The sequence below is a fragment of the Chinchilla lanigera genome, unplaced genomic scaffold, assembly GCF_000276665.1.
Source record: "Chinchilla lanigera isolate Chin_1 unplaced genomic scaffold, ChiLan1.0 scaffold00034, whole genome shotgun sequence".
Classification (NCBI taxonomy): Eukaryota; Metazoa; Chordata; class Mammalia; order Rodentia; family Chinchillidae; genus Chinchilla; species Chinchilla lanigera.
Genome location: NW_004955435.1, coordinates 13,405,771 through 13,427,817, shown reverse-complemented (window position 1 = coordinate 13,427,817; position 22,047 = coordinate 13,405,771). Strand labels below are relative to the sequence as shown.

The 22,047-nt window shown below is 51.8% G+C and overlaps 1 protein-coding gene across 3 annotated transcripts in view; it reads right to left on the bottom strand.

The window, feature by feature from the left end:
• Positions 1-4,758: 4,758 nt before the first annotated feature.
• Positions 4,759-22,047, bottom strand: part of Csf1 (colony stimulating factor 1 (macrophage)) — an 18,824-nt gene continuing 1,535 nt past the window's right edge. The window contains exons 2-9 of one of the 3 annotated variants that reach the window (XM_005388903.2): positions 20,004-20,126; positions 18,670-18,732; positions 16,615-16,785; positions 12,988-13,135; positions 10,935-11,065; positions 10,351-10,403; positions 9,980-10,038; positions 4,759-6,512 (exon numbers count right to left, since the gene is read on the bottom strand). In XM_005388903.2, the coding sequence (XP_005388960.1) occupies positions 9,993-10,038; positions 10,351-10,403; positions 10,935-11,065; positions 12,988-13,135; positions 16,615-16,785; positions 18,670-18,732; positions 20,004-20,126 (735 nt within the window). In that variant the 3' untranslated portion in view covers positions 4,759-6,512; positions 9,980-9,992. Of the gene's footprint in view, positions 6,513-9,979; positions 10,039-10,350; positions 10,404-10,934; positions 11,936-12,987; positions 13,136-16,614; positions 16,786-18,669; positions 18,733-19,999; positions 20,127-22,047 lie in introns of those variants that run through there. The other 2 variants (XM_005388902.2, XM_013516530.1) reach the window with 2 other exon arrangements.

The window sequence follows — 22,047 nt, the reverse complement described above, 5'->3', positions numbered from 1 at the left end:
ATAGATCTACATTCCTAGCTCAAGTCCCCTATTATAAGCTCTCACAGTACCTGTATCCTTCTAGCTACATTCACATTTTATGACTAGACACTTATTTGTGTGGTTGCTTAACTAATACCTGCTTCTCTCACTGACTATTTTACTTACATTTTGTCCTCAGTGTCTAGAAATGGGAAAAATGAATGAATGAATGAATGAGGGTGAGGCTCCTGCCTTGTAGTCTGCACTAAATACACAGGCATGAAGGGACCACGGTGGAGCAGCAGGGGCAGGTGTCCGAGGCCTCGGAGCAGGTGTCCGGGGCATCGGAGCAGGTGTCCGGGGCCTCGGAGCAGGTGTGTGGCCTGTGGACCACAGTAGCTGCAATCTAATTTAGGATTCTTAGCTAGCCTTCCTTCAGGGATTCACCTGACAACTTTCCTGACACAGCCTCCTCCATCACCCCAGCCAATGACTTATTTCTTTTTTCTTAAATTTAAATATTTACTTAAAAGCATTCAGAATGTCAGCAAAAGAGCTGCAACTTTGTCCTTTTTTTGCAATTATAGACTGATATTCTGTTAACAGAATTATTTTGTATAAGCCACATCAGAGCCAATTTAAAATGGGAAAAAAACCCTGACAATCCCCAATATACAATTAATCGGTGCTGTGTATCAACATAACCTGCTTTAAATTTCCACACCAATTTGCAACCCTCATTCTGTAACAAGCAAGGCAGAGGCCACTGAAAATACCACCCGGACAGGGCTGTCTAAAGACACATTTGGTAGTGTTTTAAATATACAAAAAAAGAATACAGAACTGTTTAAAAACAAATCTTACACAGCCTTACATTTAAACTGATTTTCTTTAAAAGGAGAAAGTTGTGGAGTGGTTTACATGCTTTATAGATGATAAAAAAATTATGCTAGAACACACTTAAATATCATAATCTTTTTCTTGGGATGGGGGTCTTGCTATGTGGTCCAGGTTGGCCTTGAACTCCTGGGCTCAAGTGTTCCTCCTATGTTCATCTTCCTAGTAGCCACTGCACCTAGTAGAATCATCTATTTCCTCTTCTTTTTCTTTTTCTTTTTCTTCTTATTCTTCTCCTCCTCTTCTTCCTCATTTTCCTTCTTTTTCTTGAGTTTTTCAGCTCTCCTTTTTTTTCCCTGTGTCAGGCTTTCCGTTAGCTCTGCATGCAGCAATATCTTCTCTGCATTTTTCCTTCATCTGAGCAGCCTTCTGAAGCCTGCCGGTCACTCGCAGCGATATTATTCCACACATCTCCCAATTTATTTGTGACATCACCAATGGGTAGGCAGGAGTGCTCTCCTTTGAGTTGGGGTGACCCCTGGGACAGGACAGGAAAGCTGACAGAGGCTTCTTGTGTACCTTAGGTTCCTTGAACTTCTTTGCTGTTGCCTCTGTATCAGGAGTTTAAGCTTTTGTTTGCTGGCCTTTGCCATGTCTTCAGATTTTCATTTCTCTTTCACAGACATGGCATGCCACCTTTCTGAGCACTTCTTAGAAAACTTTGGGAAGTTGACAGAAGCATCCAGGTGTTTCTTCTTGTGCTCCTCATGGCAAGTTTATACAAAAAAATATAGGTGATGACATTTTCTCCTCAGCTTCATAGACTATCCTTTGCCCATGATTAATTGTTTTTCCTTCGTGAGGCACAGAGCAGCCCGTCCAGCCCCTGCTTGCCCCAGCACTGTCCCTGCAGAGCTCGAGGTGTTACAGCGGCTGTCATCCATTGATGAGATGGACTTCTGACTCCCAGCCACCCACTTCTGGAGGTGAGTCAGTGTGGGCTCTAGACAGTCCTATGGGGGTAAGCCTACAAGCTTTCCTTTAGCTCCAGACTGGAGATCAGGCTACAGTCTGCAGGGGGAGAGAGTAAACCTCTCTGTGTTCAGCCACTTTGCTGTGGGGCTTTCACTGGCACAGGCCACCCTGTTCCCTCGGCAGTCCCAGCATCCAAGCCAGCAGACCCTGTTTACACCTCCCCCCTTGAGAAATTGAAAAGAAAAACCAAGGGACAAAAGTGCTGCTCTGGCAGAAAGGACCTCGCTGGGGCAGGGGAGGAGTGCTGGCTGGGAAACTCTGTTCCCCACAGCTGCCTAGTCACTCCCCAGCCTTGAATAACTTTAGAGCCTTGCTCAAGGGGTCGTGGGATGACCACCACGCCCTGCCCAGCCCCCAGTGCACTCATCAACCTCTTCTTTGCCATGGCCCACAGTCTGCACGAGGTTAACCTCAGGCTTCTTCCTGGTTGCCTCTGATTCACTTTCCTGCTTCTGGCCGGATAGGGGTTTGGAGGTTTGGCTTGGCCCTTCTGCTTATATACTCCGAACAGGAGTTCCTGACCCTGCACATCAAGCCCCTCATCCCTTCAGGCTCCACCACCTTCCACAGAGCCATCTGTCAGTCAGGAACTGGAAGCACCTCGCTCCCCACTGTGTGCCTAGAAGGAAACTATTTGGCCTGGGCACGCAGGACCAGCTGGCAGGGGCAGCATCGGAGCATACTTTATTTACTGCAGCCCTTTAGAGCCCACAAAGTGCTTTTGGGCTTATCACTTTATTTGAATGTCAGTTTAAGTACATTTGGTTCATATTTTTAAAAGTAGTTCTACAGAGGAGGAGAAAATTGAGTCTCAGAGGTTAGCATCTTACTCAAGGTCACATAGCTAGGCAATAAGACATCAAAGTCAAGGACTTTGTTCTCATTCTAAATCCAGTGAAAAGTTCTTTAGACATCTCATGCTTCCTAAGCAGCACCCACAGCAGGTCAAACTCAAGAAAAGGGCTGCTGAGAGTCTCTGGCACTTCTGGGACTTCTGGAAAGGCAGGTAAGGGGTACAGTTTTCTGCTTTTGTGGTTTGTTTCCCTGTAAGTTTTGCTTAAAGGCTTGAAAATATATCTTCCATGCACACATGCCTCTGCGTAGAGTTCTAACCAAGCCCTGTTTCTATCAGAAGATAGCAAGAGCTCTCTGCTGAAAATACTTCCCCTGCTTGGTCACTGATTGTAGTTATTGGGTATTAACTCCATTGTTTAATACCACTAGGGGTCCTAGGAGATGGCATTGATTAAATCTGGTGAGAGTTTGCGTTACCAGGTCTTTAATCTCAACCACTGAAGAGGAACAGCATAGTTCCTACCGCAGTCTATGGCTTGATGGGACAGATGGACAGGAAAACAGTTGCTAAGCCTAGAAGAGCACAGGGGAGGAAGGAGCTAAACCTGGATGGCCCTTAGGGGTCTGAGTCAGGCTGGGGAGGCTGACCCAGGAGACCCTTCTGAGCTTGAAGGAAAAATATTTCTTCAAATCTTTCTGAGCAGCTTTTGGGCAGAAAGGGAAACAGTGATGGGGGAGGGTAGGGAGAACAAACACACAGGAAAAGCTGACTGAGACCCCTGAACACTTAATGCTGGTCCTGGTTCTATATCCTTGGTCCCATAAGTGCTGGGACCCAGCCTTCTGGGCAGTGCTGTCCAGTCGAACTTCTGCGGTGATGCAAATATCTTATTTTCGTGCTGACCAGCCCGGCAGCCGTATGTGACCAGTGAAGCTGAGGAGCTGAATGCTTACTTTTATTTCATTTGAATGCATTTAAACTTGCACAGAGGCCATATCCAATGCTGTGGCTCTGGGTGCTTCTAGCCCTGGATCCCATTTGAATCACTTGAAATGTCTTACAAATTCCCATGCTTGGTCCCTGCCTTCCAGGCATTTTGGTCTAGGATAGGGCTTGGATATCAGTATTTTTGAGGACAACCACATGTCCACCACATCTCAGGGATGGGGAGGTTCCTCTTGTCTCAGCTTTGCCTGAGGTGTGTGTTAGGGGCATGTGGAACTTCAGTTGTTCTGGTCCCTGGTAACAGCCCTTTCCCCCATTGAGGGCCACATCCTTGGTCTCCCGTCCACTTCCAATGTGACGATCAGGCCCTAAAGTCCCTCACCTGGAGGGCAGGCTCCATCCCTCACCAGCCTTGTCTCTTTCCCGGGGTGGAGTCAGCACTCACTCACCTCAGCACCCTGTGAGTACCTGGCGGGTCCCTCTCCCATGGACCAGAAAGTTCAGTGGTCAAAACCTCCTCCTTGCAGGCCCCTAGGGCCTTTGGACACAGCCCAACCAGCCATTTTCCGAGGCTGGGCTAGACTGGGCTGGAACTGGGGCCAGTGGCCAGGCCTGAGGTTTGGCTGCTTTTTGCCTGATTTCTTATTACACAGATACGTAGACGAATGTGTTTGTGACACCAGTAATACAGGAGATTTTAGTAACAAGACTGAAACTTTGAGAGCGCTCTCCTACCCCATGTACCTTAGAAAAAGCTTTCTGAGCTGGGTCTCACCCAGCGGCTGATGCCTGCCCACCCCTATATTTGCCACCCGCACCCCAAAAGCAACTTTTCCCATGACTCACACATGGCAGCTTGTGCACTTCTTTTATTATTAAATATATAAGCAGCTTCCTATTTTTTTAAATAGATATTTAAATGACCTTATATAAAATAATTCACCACTTCCAAGTATAAAAACACACTCTCACAGTTCGTGAGCCAATGTTCCCTCTGGGCTTTCTCAGAGGAAAGTAAGGGATCCTGTGCAGGTAGCCAGAAGGGGGGCACCCAGAGGTGGCTCTGGAGCCCCTTCCACTATGGTGTCACTGAGTGCCCACAAAGAGCTTCTGCAATGGGTTGAATTTGCTGTTCTGATTTTTTAAATACTATACGTTTAAAGTTGAAGGGTGTAGAGGAATGCTTTTTTTTTCTGTTTTCTTTCCTTCCATTTAAAAAATATATGTTTCCTAGCATGGAATATGCAGTCTGTGACTAGAAGGACGAGCCCCATAAAAACTTCCCGGCTGCCCCTCCCTCAGCTATCATCATCAGGATGGGGCCATGGGCCAGCAGACCCTCACTCTCTCTGGCAGGGAAGAGATGGTCACAACCAGGGAGGACAGGGTCTCTCAGCGGAGAGCCCAGGATGGCAGGAAAGGAGGGACACAGCAGCATAAAGGGGCTGAGGGGCAGTTGACAGCCCTGTCACCTGTTGCCCAGGTCTCAGAGCCATGGCAAGGGCCAGACCAGGAAGCAGAGATTCTCGGAGCACAGTTGGACGCAGATGCCGGGATCTCCTAGGTCCTCTCCAGCTCTGGCTTGCTTGGCCCGAGGTGGGGTGGGGTGAGAGTTGGAGGGTGTCACTGCCTACATGGGTCAGGAAAACGAAGGGTCAAAAGAAGAGATCTGGGGAGCATGTAGGTAGGGCCGGGGTGCAGCCCAGCTCCAGGGCTCCTGATGGGGAAAACCTGTTCAGTTGCAGGTGCCTGCTAGCACCAGGCAAAGTAGACTGGACTGAGGCGCTGGGGTGCAGATGTCCCCACAGTCTCAGGGGCATACCCATATTTCCAAACCTGCTCTCATTCAGAGCTCTCCCTGCACCTCTCTGCCTCTCCGCCCTCACTTTCTCTCCCTCCCACTAGTCACTTTCCACTTGGGAATGTCAAAGTGCAAGATGCAGAAACCTGGGTGAACACACAGCCTAAAGACCAGCTCTGGCTGGTGGCCTGGGCAGTTCTTCCACCTGCTCCACCCAAGGAGTCAAAGGCTGGGTCGGGAGAAGGTTAGGGCTTAGGGGCTCCCTCAGTCGACGAATGAGGCCAGCTCAGTGCAGGAAGCTGGGGAGAGACTGGGGGGCGTTTGGACGGATGCTTGCTCGTGGGGATGGATGGGGCAGGCTTTTCAGCAGGCAGGTTCAGTTTTCACAGTGCAATGGCTTCCTTCACGAGGAGAGCTTTTGCCCGGCCTCTAGGAGAAGCTCTGGCAGGGGCTGGAGGGAAGGAGGTGTATAGGCCAGAGCTAGGTCCTCCTCTTGGCATTATGAGTCAGGGTAGGCAGGTCCTGAGGGCAGAGCTGGCCTCCCCTCACCGCCTGGCCACCAGTGGAGGGCACTCAGGTGAGCAGAGGGTGTGGATCCCTTCAAGCTGTCAGTGCGTACAGCCAGAGGCCTCCTCTGTTTTCCTATGTTTTGGGCTGCTTGCCTTTACAGGAAATCAGGCTGATGCTGCTCCACCCTGATGAAAGACTCCTCTCTGGAGACAGGTCCCTGCGTGTCAACAATGGCATCTCTTGGCACCAGGTGGCTCCTCAGCACCCACCCTGGTGTCCCACATGCCACAGGCGAGTGGGCCTCTGACCCAGGTACTGGCATGGAGAGGAAGAAGCGGAGGGTGCAGCCCCTGAGGGAGAAGGTCCTGAGCCAGCTCGCCAGCCCTCCTCAAGCGCACGGAGCCTCCAGGGCCCACAATAAATAGCGGCAGTGTGGGGGCATCCTCTGGCCCTCTGAAAGTCTGAGGGTCAAGTTGTAGGAACTCCAGCCTGGCTGCTCTGTCCAGTCCTGGCAGGCAGGGGCTCAGGTGGTAGGAAGGCCACATTTCCAGGAGAAGATCTGGGGAGGGTAGTGGTGGACGGCCCCGTCGCATCTTCTCCCATGGAGAGACAGTCCCGCGAGCCCAGCTGTGGGGGAGCAAAGGGGGGGCTGGTTAGCCGAGTGGGAGTGTGCGGAGGGTCGTGAGGACGTGGCTTGGAGAGGAGTGGCGTTCCTGCGGGCTGCTGGCAGTGCTGCAGGCAGGATTTCCTCCCATCCCTTCCCTCACCCTCCCAGCCACTCCAGACACCGCAGAGGGAAGAGGCGGCTTTGCCTGGCAGTCAGCCAAGCCTCTGGACAGACTGGCCTCACCTCCTACTTCCTCCTGGGAACCAGGGACCACAGGGGGAGGTAATGGGGTCTGCTGGAGGTCGGGGTCAAGAAGGGGGAGGGTTCCCGGCCCAGTCAGAGAGGCTGAGGGCAGTGTGAGGCTGCATCAGTGTTTGCAGACCCCTCCTCAGGCAGGATGGGCTCGGGTGTCAGATGAACCAATGGTGATGCCTGCTACTTCCAGCAAAGAAGAATTTCATTTCCACCTTCACACCCTTCATCAGAAAGTATCCTAGCAGATGATATTAAGGCAAAGGTGGCAGAGGCCAGAGATACACAGTTTTGCTACAAGGAAGTCTGCCCCTGCCTTCGGTATGCTACACCTGAGCCACTCAGCCACCCAGATGGGCCGAGAGACTTGCCTCTCGCATCATGCGTGGGAGCCAGGGCCCTGCCCTCTCCCCACCCCGCCCCCGGCCTTGTCCCCTTGCCCAGCATCCTTAGGACGCTTTGTTCCCAGAGCAGAAATCCCCTGGACTCCATCCAGCAGTTTGACTTTGGACCCTGTGTGGCGCCTCCCTCCCTTGTCTCTGTGGCCCTACTGGTCAAGACTGCGAAGGGTGAGGAGGGAAGACGGGACCCACAGCTCTGGCTCTCAGCCCATTCCCATGCTTGGAGGGGAAAGAAGGGGGAACTATAACCTGAACATGAGCCATACTGGTATAGCCAGGCCACCAGCCCTCCCAGGGCACAGGAGGGAAGAAGGACCAAGAGGGCTCGCTCCAGCCTGCTTTCCCACCTCCAGGTTCCCTGGGGCTGAGGTGCTGGTGTCTGAGTTCTCTGTAGCCTGTGCCTCTCACAGGTGCTTCTGAGTTTCCTGTTCTCGTCTCCCTCATCAGAGCAGCAGCCTGGACTGCTGGCGCCTGACTGAGGACCACCGTAGGCCACCCACTGGATCCAACGAGCCAAGTGGGCCTCAGTGTGGCCCTTGCCCTGGTTCCCTCTCCAAGTGAAATCTTGAGGGGAGAAAGAGGAAAGATTGAACAGGCCTGAGAGTAGGCAGGCAGGGAGAAGAGAACGGAATGTAGAGGGTTCAGGGCAGGGCCAAGACCACAGGTGGTGGGAGAAGGAAAACTGGTGCTTTGTGGGGGAGGCAGCACGGCACTAGGCCAAACTCCCCAGGGATTTCCATCCTCTGCATACCTCACAGGGTCCTTCTCACAGCTCTGCCACTGCTCCAGCTTACCCACTCTCCCTCCTCCCCCACCCTCCTGACAGAGGGACCCCAGGATTCCAGATCTGTGTGCTATTTTTCCAGATTAGTTCCCCTAGCTTCGAGCCTTTTCCAGATCCCCTCTAGGAGAGGTCCTGTCACACTGGAAGGCCCTAAGGTGCTTACATCCGGTAAGTGGTATGACTAGAAACTTGAATGGGTCACCCAGCTACTTAGCCAGATATCCAGTCAGCAAATCAGCTAGGCAACATGCCAGCTATTTACTTAGCCAATCAGCTTACCAATCAACAGTGACACAATGAGGCGGTTACCAGCTAGTCAGTTTGTTTGCCACCCAACCAGCTCTTGAGTCAGAGTCAACTAAACGGTTAATTAGTCGCCCAGAAGACTGGTCAGTTAAGATAGCTGGCCAGTGAACCAGCCCTGAAGTCTGCCAGTCAACATTTATTGAATTTTTTGGAGAGACCCTCTCTGAACTAGAACCTGGAATGGAAAAAGAAATGCAAAAACAGTGGAAAGCAGCCCCTGCCCTCAAGGGGCTTACAATCTTCTTAGCAGTGCAGAGTGTACATATGCACATAAAATCAGAGTTAAAAATGTATAAAAACAGCAACCAAATAGGTGCAAACCAATATAGTATTAACAAGATACAAAACAGCAGAGAGCTATGGATTCAAGGAGCAACCAGAGGGTTGGGGAGACAGTCAAGAAGGGTTCCTGGTGGGCCAATCATGAGCTGGGCTTGGGAAGGAGCAACACAGTTCCCATCTTTACTGGCAACATGGGCAAGGCCAACAGAAGGCGCTCACCAACATACAGGGGACACAATCAAGAGGGCCACAAAAATGACAGAATGAAGAGTGGAAGGATTTTCAGTAGCCTGGGGGAGAGGGCAGAAGCCAACCTGGTGCTCTGAACAAAGGTGAGTGTAAACTCCTGTGCTTTAGTTTAAAAAGTTGAGCTACCCAAGTACAGGATGGAGAAGGTTGTCTGGGTAGAGGTTCATGGGAAAGAGAATTAGGGTTTTTAGTAGACCACAAGCTCCATACATGTCAACAATATGACATAGTTATTAAAAGCTAATCTACATGAGAGGAGTACTGTCCAGATCAAGGGAGGTACAGTCTCACTGTACCCTGAGCTGGTCAGACAGCATCTGGAGTACTGTGTCCAGGGCTGGGTACCACACTTTCAGAGGGATATTGACAAACGAGTGTGTCCAGGATGGTGAGGGGCCTGAAACCATATCATATAAAGAATATTTGAGGGACTTGGACATGCTTAGCATAGAGAACTCTTAAAGGGGACCTAGAAGACTGATATGAAATGTCTGAGGGCTTCATGAGAAAAGCAAGTAGGAGCCTTGAGGGAAGCACAGGAAGGGCAGTTTTGCCCCCTATGAGGAAGGCTTTTCTCTGTGTTAATGGAAGAAAGCACAGGCTGTGGCTAGCCAAAGAGCTTGAAAGGGACTAGACAATGTGTCAGGAAGCTGGCTGACGCCATGCTGGGTTTCAGGGCTTGTTGGCCCTGTTGAGGTGGTCAAAGGGCCAAAGGACCTCTGAGAGCCCTCCGAAGACTCAGATTCTATGGCGCCATGATTCCCAAGGCAGGAAGGTAGAACTGACCTCGCCAAATGTGGAACAGTTTGGCATGAGGTGCACGCTAAGGGTGGCTGCTAGAGGAGCTTGGAAGCCAGTGGCGGGTTAGAAGTTGGTGGCCATACAGAGCTGTTGAAAATTCCCCAAGATGGTAAAGATCTTTCAAAAACCACATTGAAAGAGGAGACTTTTGGCTGCTTGGGATCAAAGGTGACAGCAAGACTAGAAACCCACTGCAGAGGCAGCACTCTGTGACCTCAGGCGGCTGCAGGGAAGGCAGGGGTGAGGGGAGACCTGAGGCCCTGAAAGGGAGAGATCTGGTTGGCTTTGGTGATAAGTGGATGGATGGAAAAGAGAACAGGATGGAGGGGAGGGAGGCAAGTTTGGGCCTCAGGGGAGTTGGGCATTTCAGCAACAGGTGAGGGGCATAGAGAGATCACAATCAGAATCGTACCTTAGGATTTCCTCTATACTGGCAGTTCCACCTGTCTGTCCTCATCCTGGGTCACGGAGCTGCAGGCAGAGCACAGGGCTAGCATAAGACTTCAGCAGAGGCAGAGGAGTGAGGGCCCCCATAGGCTCACCCACAGCCCTCAGACAGGATGTGCTCCCGCCCTCTCAGATTTAGAACACCCAGAACTGCCCAACTCCAGGAAGAAATCAGAAAAAAACCCCGGCTATCTAGGAAAGAAAAGAGTCCCTTCCTCCTCCCCACCTCCATTCTGTTCTATAATTTCATTTTCTCGGAGCAGTTGGGGGAAGTCTCCCCTACCCAAGGCTAGAAGGGAAAAGAGCCCAAGCCAGACCTCCAATTCAACCTCTCACCTGCTCTCTGGATGCCTCATGAGAGAATCCATTGGCTGAGGCTCTTGACGGCTCTGGGGACAGGAAAAAGCAGGCTTGCTGAGAAGTTGCGGGAAGGTAGGGAGATGGTGGTCCCATTCCATGCCATTAATGAGTAAGTTATCAGAGTCCCCCCAGATACTCGAAAGTTGGGATCATACAGAGCATGGGGGAAATTCCCAAGGCCTCTTTGCTGAGGACACCCCTGCTCCCCTCCCACGCAGGCCACATCCTATGGGTCGTCACTCCAAGGCGCTGCGGAGATCACATGTACAGCACTGCTCTCCTCTTTCCTCCTCCTGCCTAGTTGTCCTCCTGCTGTTAGCCCAAGAATCTTCTCTCCCACTTCCTTATGCTTGGCCCTTCCCCTTAACTTCCTGGCTGGAACCTTTCTGATTCTTGAAGCAGACTTTCATTTCTACTTCCCATCCTTTGTGCTAGGTCAGACCCGACCTCTCCGCATCTGAAGAGCCCAGGGAGAACTCAGGTTATCCTCCAACTTGCACTCGCACACAGCCTGAGCTCTGCCCCTGAGTGCCCTCCTGTCTTCCCTGGGATCTCCTTACCCTCCGCCTCCGCCTGTAGAACAGCAGGCCACCAACGGCCAGCAAGACCAGGATGATGCTGGGCACCAGCAGGTGGAAGACGAACCCAGGGATCTGGGGGTTGGAGGTTCTCTCAGGCTGCCTCTCATGGCCTGTGTCAGTCAAAGGAACGAAGTTAAAAGGGGCCAGGGGCCTGGCTACCCCCTCGCTTGCTTGTCCTCCTTCCAGCTCTGCAGGGCTCCTTCGGTTCCTGGTGATCCTCTTGCCCTCCAGCTCCCCCAGGGGCAGCACAATTCCCCAGGAGTGGCTTCCATGAAGTTGTGGCTGAGCAGAAAGTGTGGTGGGATTGCTGAGGCCTTGGGGTTGGAGTGATGAGGTCTGGGTAGAGCCTGTCTTCTCACCCTCTGTGGGCAGGCTAGATGAATGGTCTGTCTTCTCAAGAGTGCCATGCTTGACCTGACCAGTGGGTCTCGCAGGGTCCACCTTAGGCAATGGTGGCTGTTGGTCCTCTGTTGTCGGGAGTGGAGAAGATGCTGAGAGGAGGTTGCTGGGAATGGCCAGTTGTACCTGGATGCTGCCCCCTTCTGGCCTGGAGGGGGAAAACTCTGTTCCTTGAGGTTCAGGACCCTCACTAGCCTCTCCAGAGGCCTCTTCTAAGGCCCAGGTAGAGTCCAGTCCAGAGTCAACAATGTCCATCCCAGAGCTGGGAGCCCCAGCAGAGGGGTGAGGCTGTGGTGAACCTCCAGTGGGGCTGTCCTCGAGGCTTGGGGTCTCTGGTGACTTGAGGCTCTGGCAGGTGCTCCTGGGTGGTCGATGCTTTGCATTGCCTGGGTCCACTGTGTGAAGGGGCTGCTCACTGGGCGAGAGGGACCTACCCTCTGTCCCCTCAGAATCAGCCCAGGTCAAACCAGCCTTAGGGACCTTGGAGGGGGTGAGGGGCTGGTGAGGGGAGACAGAGGCCAGGTCACTGCTAGGGGTGGCTTTGGGGTACAGGCAGTTGCAATCAGGCTTGGTCACCACATCTGAAAGAACCACAGAGAGGGGGAGAGAGAAAGACAAGGAGGAAATAGAGTCACCAGCCTGCAGCACAGCTCCCCCGGGGGGGCCAAGAGGGGGATACGGGGCTGGCAGTTTCTCATCTCCTAACTCAGCCCTGGGGCTGAGGAGGAGGGGACAGACTGCAGCAAATGCTCACGACACAGGACTCAGGCAGGGAAGGCACAGTGGACAGGGTGTCACGGCAGAGAGCAGAGTGGGGCGCAGATGCACAGACTGGGGTTCGGGGTGAGGAAGACCAGAGGATAACTTGCACTGGTGTTCCAGCTGGCCAGAGGACAAGCCAGAGGGGCGCAGCAGCCAGGACACTGAGCCATGGCATCCCAGACTAACACAAGACACAGAAGCCCCAGACGCTGGTTTCATGCACGGCCACGGAGCCACAGCCACCAGCAGGAACAGGCTGGCGTGGACTATGACCAAAGCTTGAGGTTTGGGGAGTGAAACCGGGAGACCGAACTTGGTCTTTGGCCAGTTGCAGGGCCTCAGCCCCTGCCTCGGGGAGCAAGGTCGAATGCAGTAGGACGTATGGCACAGGATGCTGAGACGAGGACACATAGGGCACAAAGGATGAAGCTGAGCCAACAACAGGAGAGTTTGAATGATGTTCAGACTTGAAATCCAGCCTTGTCCCTTGGGGGGACACCCAAGGCATCCTGGGGACGTCTGGAGCCAGGGTTTCCTGGTGATTCACAGCAGGGCTCTCGGAGCAAGGGCCCAAACTCCCAGACGGGTGTCTGCTCTCTCCACAGAGTCCCCATAAGTTTGGCCAGTCTGCAGAGCTAGAGACGGTGGGGGGTGGATCCCCCCATGCATACACTGCTTTCCCAGAGAGGACCTCTCTCCGCTCCCTAACCTCACAGCCCCAGCATGCACACACGTCAGAAAAGGCCCCGAGGCACATGAAGCCACATATATACATGAAACAAGCACTTCTACACACACAGAAACACATGTAGCAGCCAGGTCCTCCCAGCCCCTTGTGTCACCTTCCATTTGCTGGCCCGTCAGTGCTTACCTGGGCTGGAGCACTTCGCAAAACTGTCACTGCAGTTCTTGGTGAAAATCGTCCAGTCCTCTTCCAGGAGATTCTTTGTTTCATTGAAGACATTCTTGATCTTTTCCATCAGCTGGAGGGGAGTCTCGTAGAAAGTTCGGACACAGGCCTGGAAGGAGAGCAGGACCCCGTCGGTGAGCATGACCCTTGGCTTCGTGCAGCTATCATGTTTGTTAAATTCCCTTGGCCTTTCTCACATCAGTCTTCACTTTCCCCTTTGTCTCTGTCCTCCCCTCTCCTCTGGTTTGCAGCAGAACCAGTTCTGAGGTTGTGAGAGATGCCATTTATCCACAGATATATCCACACATATTTATGTGCCAGGCATCTAGTTAATTACTGGGTATGGAACAATGAACAAGACAGATACAGTTCCTGGCTGGGCTGGACACTAAGTCCAGCAGGCCATTGGCACTAAATAAATTGTTATATCTGCAGGGAGTTTTATGAGAAAATGCTGAGCAATATAAAGGTGTATAACAAAAGAGAACTAAATGAGGGTTCAAGGAGAACTTCCCCAAGGGACCAAACAAAAGATGGAAGAAAAATTAATCAGGAGAAGAGGCAGGGTTGGGAAAAAACCACCCTGATAGAACAGAGTGTGCAAAGGTCCTGAGGCAGAAAAGTGCATGAAATGTCCCACGTTGTCAGAGGGTTGGCATGGCTGCAGCACTGCAATCTAGGGGAAAGTGGCAAGAGACACAACTGGAAGGAATTCAGCCAGATCCTTGTCTTATAGGGCCTTGTTCAACACGTCAAAAACTGTTCATTTTATCCATAGAAAAAGGGAAACTCCAAAAGATTTTCAGGGAGGTGGGCAGTAGATACTGAGACTTAGATTTAGAAATATCATCTTGTTATGGTGTGAAGAGGGTCCTTTATGGTGTGGGCATGGGTGCGTTTTGGAGGATGGGCTGAGGATGTCCCAGCCTGTCTGCTGAGGCTCTCTTCTCTTCTGCTCTAAGACCAAGCTCCCACACCCACTGGGGCTGAGAAGCTTCACCCTCTTGGATTCTCTTCCACCTCTCCTGCTGCTGCTTCACTGTCCTTTGCACGCTCCTAACTTCTAGGGCTGGAATTCCTCAGGGCTCAGCCCTGGTCCCACCTCTACTTGCACACCACGTCAAAGCATGCACGCCCATAACTTCATTGACGCCCTGCTTGCCAGCAGCTCCCAGGCACCAAGCTTTTCCTTAAACTGGGACACACAGGGAGGAACTACGGGCTTTCCTAGGCTGTGCAGTCCTTGAGGACACCTCTGCATCCCTCTGGACTGCACATAGTAGGCTTGTAATGTTTACCAGATAAATGTATGAACGGGATAACCCGGCCTCGCTACACCACTCCGCAGCTAGGTGACAACAGTCCACCACACTGTCCAGCTTGGGCTCATTTCCTCGTGTGTGGAGTCAGAACAGCACCCTATCAAGCTTCTCCCCAGAGTGCTAGAGGGAAGTCGAGCTTGCTGCTTCTTCCTTGCTTCTCTCTCTACAAACCAGTCTCCCTCACACCTCACCTCATGCTTCTCAAGGGAAATCAGGGTTTTCAGCCAGAAGCCCCGACACCCAACCTGTCTCAGCAGAGGATATGCCCTCCCTGCCCGGGAGCTCTGAACCCCTGCCTGGACCCACACTGGGCCAGCTCCTCTGGTTTGAAAGGCCGCCTCCCTGCTGGGCCCGCCCTCGGCATTCACTGGCTGTTCTGTGGGCGAATGAGTGTCTACCCAAAGGAGCCCAAGAACCTTTTCTCTCAATCAGGGGTGGCACAGGTTCTTAAAATGTGGGTTCCTGGACCCACTCTTGGACCCAGTGAAGCAGAGTCTCCGGGAGTCTGTGCTGGGATTCGACATTTTAAACCAGCTCCCCAGTGATTCTCAGGTACCTGAATGTTAGAATTAAGGCACCCAGATTTAATATCTCTTATTGAAGAATTTTTTTTTTCTCCCTAGACCCCACGCTCCCTCCAGCCACATCTCTGCTGCTATCTTTTAGAACCAAGTTTCTGCACGCTGTTGTCTCCACGTCTTTTTTCTGTGCACTCCAGTCTGCCTCTGAACAGTGACCATTGTGTTGCCAAACCCTACAGATGCTCTTCAGCTCTTATCTTGCTTGGCTGATCCCTCATCTTGACACCCAGAGACACAACCTTCTCCTGCTTCTCCTTTGCAAGCCACTCCTTACCGGGCAACTCTCCTCTGCTTGATCTTTGAATGCTGGGATTCCTGGACCTATTTCTCCCCTTACTAGGAGCAACGCCATATAGCTCACAGACAACCTTCATGCTGTGAGTCTTATGTCCGTGTTGCTTGCCATACTCAGGACCCACACCTCCAGCTGTCTGCTCAGTGTCTCTACTTGGCCATTTCACTAGCATCTCAGCTCTGATGTGCCCAAAACCGAATTCAGTTCTTCTCTCAGACTTTCTCTGCCCATTGCCATTTTAGCATTATTGAAATATAAAGGTGCTCAGGATATAACCAGCCTGACTTTTCCCTTCCCTCTGCCCCTCACCTCCTCTGCGTGTACTAAGTCAGGTCTGCACCCAGCACATTGGGACACATCTGCTCACTTCTGCCTTCACCGAACCATCCTGATCCAAGCTGCCACCATCTCTGGCCTGGACTCGAGGCTCCCAGCCTCCATTCCTGTTCCCTGGAGTCCATTCTCCACACAGCAACCAGAGAAGTCTTACAGCGTAAGTGAGATTAGGTTGCTTGCCAGTCCACAATGGCTTTCCTCATAATGAAGACAAAAAAATCACACATTTTTTGATAGCCCAGATGCTCTGATTCCTTCCTTCTTTTCTCCCTCCCTTCACTTCCCATGCATTGGCTGTATTAACCACCTTTGGGTCTCTGAATATGTACCTTCCTGCGGAGTGCAGCATTGCATAGCATTGTTTGTGCACGGCATTCCCTGTTCTGGAATGTTCTTCCAGCCTTATGCTTTCTAACTTACTCATCTTTGGAATCCCAGTTACTAGTTCTCACTTGAAGTCTTCTTTGTCTCTCTGCATTCTCAATTTAGAGTTCCCTGTTGCTCTCTCAGAGCCTGTGGCTCACTCTCTCCCCTCCTGGAGGTCTCCCTTCCCTCTCTTTAAAGCAGTTATCACCATCCTCCATCCACATATTTTATTTGTGTGTTTTACTATCTGTCCCACCCATCCCCAAATGTAATTGCCATAATTGTGGGGATTTCTGTATTTTGATCACAGCTGTTTCCGGGTACAAGGACAGTACCTTGTACACAATGGGCACTCAGTAATGATGTGCTAAATGAACAAACAATCTTGCTGCTTTGTAGTGTGCCATCGTTTAACAGCTGCCCACCCCCACTTGACCCTAAGTTCCACAAGGGTGAGAACCGGGAATTTCTTGCTCTGGGGATATCACCCCTGCCCAGCCCTGTGCCTCCTGTCTAGCAAGTCCTATCCAAAGGTTTGCAGAGTAGATGAATGAAGGAATGAAGAGTGAGAGAGCGAGTGATGGCATGAGGGGAGGTGAGTGAACGTACAATGAGCACGTGGCAAGGGCTAGTCCCTCCATAGCCACCTTTCAGTCTACTCAATGCTCCAGGTCCGGGACCCTCTTACCTTGTCCTGCTTTTCATAATCCTTGGTGAAGCAGCTCTTCAGTCTCACAGAGAGTGTCTGGAGCTGGACGATGGCCCTGGCGTTGGGAGTTTCATCTCTGAAGCGCATGGTGTCCTCCATTATGTCTTCCACCAGGAGAAATGCCTTCTTAAGATAGCACACAGGGTCTTTCTGAAAAGCAGGAACCAAGAGTTTATGGCCTGGCAGATGGAGCCCGGGACCAAAGCTTTGTGCTAGATGCCTGCCACCCTAGGTACATGGAGGACTGCAGCCTGGTCTCCTCTCACCCCTGAGGTATGCATCAAGTATCAGGTATGCCGCCTTCAAGTTGTCTTTCATTCTCTCTTGGGACCTAGCGCTCTGGGGATTAAGCTAAATTGAAGGAAACACAGATTATGATTAGAAAGTGTCTTGGTTACTTTTTTCTCGCTGCTGGGACAAAATATCTGATGCCCAAAATGAAGGAAGGAAAGGTTTATTTCGCTTACAGTTCGTGGAAGTTTCAGTCCGTACTTGGCAGATTATAAGGCAGAGTGGCACATGGCAAAGAGCTAGCACTCAGGGCGGCAGACACAGCTAAACTGCAAGCACACACCAGGGCGGAATGGGCGAGGAATGTCCTCAAGCACTCTTTTCCTCTCCCTTACATATGCAAACTATCCACCCCAGGGCGGGTGTAGCTCTCACACCCACAATCATTCAGCTCTAATAGCCTGCCCCATGGTCGCATGAGGCTTTGGAGGGGACACACAGACATAAACCATAACAGAAAGCTTTTTCCGAATTTTGGAATGCAAGACTTTAATCAGGATGGATGTGCATACTGAGGGTAGGGTTCAGACCCCTACCCCCGCTTCCTTTCAGCTTGCTTTCACAGAAGTCCTTTGCCTTGTGGGACTTTCAAATCCTCCAGGAAACAGGGCTACTGAAGACTATTCCATGGTCCAAAGAGTACCCTCAGTGTTTTGTCTCCCTGCCACGAAGGCAGTTGCTTTGTAGACACAAACTATTTTAGCTCTGTTTCTTGCACCTGGTCCAGTGGATTTCTAGTAATGCCCTGAGTGAGACAGGGAGTGAATGAAGGAAATACTGAGGCTGTTCTCTGGACTGTGAGCTGGTCTTCAGTTTTCACAGTGGTTTATGCAGATTTGGTATGTGGGAACTTAGAGATGGAAGCCTTTTTGGGGCAGCATGGCTGTTCTTCCAGAGGCACAAAGATGAAGAGGCATGGTATCGGGGATGGACTTATCTCTATGGGGGAGACAGGCATCAGCAAGGGCTCAGAGGCAGGAAGGAACGGGGAAGAGGGATGGACAAAGGGATGGGTATGGGCTGTGTACAGAGACACCCGACACAGCCTGAGCTTTCTCCTGGAGGGATGGAGGCCCTGAGGCGCTTTGGGGAGGCAAGTGAAGGCAGCAGGTTAAGGTTTCACAAAGCTCCCCCTAGTGGATGGGTGTGTGTGTGTGTGTGTGTGTGTGTGTGTGTGTGTGTGTGTGACTCAGGCCAGAGAAGCTCCTAAAATTTTCCCAGTGACTGATTGGGGAGGCAGGGCAGAGCCTAGAGAGATTGGGAGCAGAATCAGCCCCATATGGTAGCTGGCTAAGTATGGGTTAGGAAGGTGGGCTGGATCACTTCCATACTGCTGACTGACTGGAGAATGGTGGTGACATGGTTTTCTCAAGCATATAAGGGTATATGAGTTCTGAGTTCTAATCGGGTTTCAGCCACTTCCTAGCTATGCTCCTTTAACCTCTGTGTGGACATAAGCAATGAACGTGGACAACCTAGTGCTACTGTTAGGCCTAACTTGGAAAAGTGCTGGGTACACAGTAAGCTCTTTTATGCACCAGCCAGAAGGGAAGAGCAGAGAACCTGAGCCTTGGATCTTGCTCAGCCCTGACTGCTGGCACCCCAGGCTTGAGCCCCCAGGTATCTAGGGTTTCTGCTCTAGGGTTTCTGCTGCCTCTACGTTCCCGCATGCCCCCATCCCTGGGAGAAGCACAGAAGTTGACACAGGGACACAGGTTGACATAGCAAATAGCTGCCACTCACCAACTGTTCCTCATCTGCAAACTCAAAGGCAATATGGCACGAGGTCTCCATCTGACTGTCAATCTGTAAGAGAGAGCAAGCCAGTAGTCGCAGGGTATCTATAGCTCAACTAAGCTGGCCTCAGAATTGTTGATGGTTTTGTTGGCCCCATTAAACTGAGATATGGGCTCCTTCATGGCCCCAGGCACCATAGTTTCTGGGTGGACCAAGGTTTGAATTTCATCTGGCTCCTCCCTACCCTAGCCACACCTGAAAGAGGGAGTCAAGGCTGTGGGGGAAGGACTGTGCCTTTCATATGCCTAGAGAAAGGCTATAGAAAAGCAAAAAGTCTTTTCCTCCTACCGCACCCTCCATGAAATTGCAGGTGCCAGTTTGTTATAAGGAAGAATATATAAGAAATATATAGGACAGTATAGGATACAATCTTTTTTGAGTGAGAACCTGGTCATGGCAGAAATTCAAGCAAAGGCTGCCACGCTCTGGGAATTCAGTATCTATAGGGGCCAGGGATAGATGCCCTTAAAGCCTCCATTGGACTCCCAGAGCAGGAGTTTTATATTCTAAGCCTTAGAGAAAGCCATGGCCTTAGGTCTGCCTTGCATAGCTGCAGGAGTTACAGGCAGGAGGAGTGGTGGAGGGGTAAGACAATGGAAGGCCCAGCCTATGGTCCCAAGTTCAGGGGCCTGGGGCTGGCCTTAGCCAGCGGTGCCCCACTCTGCCTGGCTGGCCAGTGGGATGGTAAATTCTCTTCTGGGCAGAACAGAAGCCATGAAAATACCCTGATACTGCCTGGATGGACCATGTTTGGGATTGCTGACGATTTCAAAGATAAGGGCTACTTCACGGCCCAGATGAGCTGGCTTTTCCAGCCTCAGGGGCAAGAGCCAGGGAAGTAAGGGCGGAGGCTTGGTAGTTAGGCAGGGGCTTCCCCTCCGAATCTGGGTGGGGCCCTGGTGCCAGGCTGGCGGCACATCTGGGAGTCCAGGAGCTACATACAACATCTGGACCAGCAGGCAGATGGGGCTATCTTCCAAAGGAGGCAGTCATTCCCTGAGCCAAAGCAGTCCTTAGGAGGCCGCTTAGAATGCACAGCGCATGCTCTGGGGCAATCACTGACTTGGGCAGCCTGCCACCATACTCAGCCTTCAGGGGAGTCAGGGAGGGCTTCAGGACTTGGAGACCTAAGGTCTTGGCCTTAGGAAAGGTCGGTAAGAAGAGCAGCAGGGGAGGCATGGCCTAGGTAGCCCTCTTTCCTGCAGTCCCTCTTCTTTGACCCTGTTCCTTGGCTCCTGCCTCAGTTTCCCCAGAAGGAGAAGGCATGGCCACATACTCACTAGGTGCTGCAGGACCTGCAGGTGTCCATTCCCAATCATGTGACTACAGTGCTCCGATATCTCCTCAGCAATACTCCTGCTCACCACGAGAAAGATCAGCAGCAGCCAGGGGCACAGCCATGCCTGCGACAGAGAACATGTCATTTCTCCCCAGCTTTCACTTTCCCCAGCTACCTCTATACCCTACTGAGGACCGAAATCAGAGGTCTCAGACCTGTAACACTACAGGCTCTGATTCACCCCCTAGAATAGAGCATCCTCAAAGTCAGATTTCCCAGGATTTACTATCAGCCAAGGCACAATCTTGTTTCCCCTTTTTAACAATCCAAATACAATCTTCTCTCAGGAGCCTTCCCAGACGAATCCAGAAAAAACGCCAGGTACACATCAAACGTCTAGTGATGACACAGTTGGAGTGTCTACTAGTCTAAATTCTAATGGCACAGGAAGCCCCTCAAGGACAGGATCTGCTTCAACTCATTATTCTACCCCTGCAATGCTGACACTAAGTCAAGCATCTGGCGAATTGCCCTCAAGTTCATGTACCAGCTTCCAGAGAGCAAGCCAGAGACATTTCCCCCAGGCTCAGCCCTTCCTCACATCTGGTTCTCCACAGGTCTGACTCTGCCACTGGAAGAGCCAGGGAACCTAGCTCAGTCTCATTAGGAACTCATCCCATGCCAGAGACCTTCTGGAACTCTGCGGATATGTTCCAAAAAGAAGCCAAACTGATTAATCAGAGGCTGTAGCACCAGCACTGGACCATCTCTGGCTAGCACTTACCTATCAGTCCCATCATGCTGTGCGTGCAGCTAACCAGCTCTTACCCTGGTAGAGAAATCGCCCTCCTTTCAGCACCTACCTGACTCAGCAGCCACCCAGCCCCAGAGTGATAGCACTGGCTCCTGACGCTGTTTTTGCCTTTCTTTGCTTCTCCCTCCTTCCTCCTCCCCAAGGTCCCCTCATCCCTATCCTTGATCTTAAGGTTTGTCTACCCAGAGGCAGAGGGACCCTTGGGCTTTTTCTTCCCTGCTAGAAGTTGCCCCCTGGGAGCTCCTAAGCCTCCTGGCAGCTGATGGTCCCAAATTCAGGGAAATGCTGGCAGGGTGGGGTGAGGGCTGGCACTTTCCTGGGCTCCGGGCTTTGTCCCAGTAATTCAGATGATGGGACAACTACCACAAATAAGTAGCACATTGAAAAAAAAAATAAAACATAGGGGACCATGAAGCCGCTCACAACAATATGCTGATTTATATATCAAACCCAAAGCTTGCCAGTTCTCACAAAGACAGGTCTGGCTGAGCTGTCAGGGAGGCTACAGGGATAAGGGACATAATGAGGCCTTAAAACTCAGGGAGAAGTGGATAGCAGGAGAGGAAAGCCCTAGCATTCTAAAACTGATGACCTCTGAAATTTTCAACCAGAAGTGCTCACCTGCACAGAAGGGGGCACCTGGACGGGCGCACCAGGAGAGGAAGGGGGCACCCGGGCAGAAGGTGACACTTGGTGGCCCAATGCATTTAGCACAAGGCCTGTGAGGGCCCTGGCTTGACCTGGGAGGGGACCGGAGGAGGCGAGGATAGTCATGACTGTAGGGTACTTTGGGCTCTACCACTGGGTGGGAGCCCTGCATGAGAATGGTTGTTCAGGCCTTCAGACTCTTCAGGCTCAGGACCTATTACAGGCAGTTACACCATGACTTTGCCACAGGTGGGACACCAGGGAGGCTCGGAGCCCCAGGTGTGAAAGGTACGGAGGAAACGCCTCTGGGGAAGACGATGCCCAGGAAGACAACTCCAGTGTGTGCATTTTAACATACAGACGGCTGACAGCAAGGTGAGGGCAGTGCTTAACCCAAGGGCTGCCTGACTTTGGGCTGCATCTCAGGCATCAGCAGTGGGAGAGTGTGGCCGTCGTGTAGGAGGCTGACTTTGAAGGTGGCCACAGGGGGCCACCCTGGGCCCGGGGCCTCAGAGCTACTGCAAGAGGGCCCAGATGGGTACCCAAGGGTTAAGGCACTCGCTTGCATCTGGCTGGGCAGGCT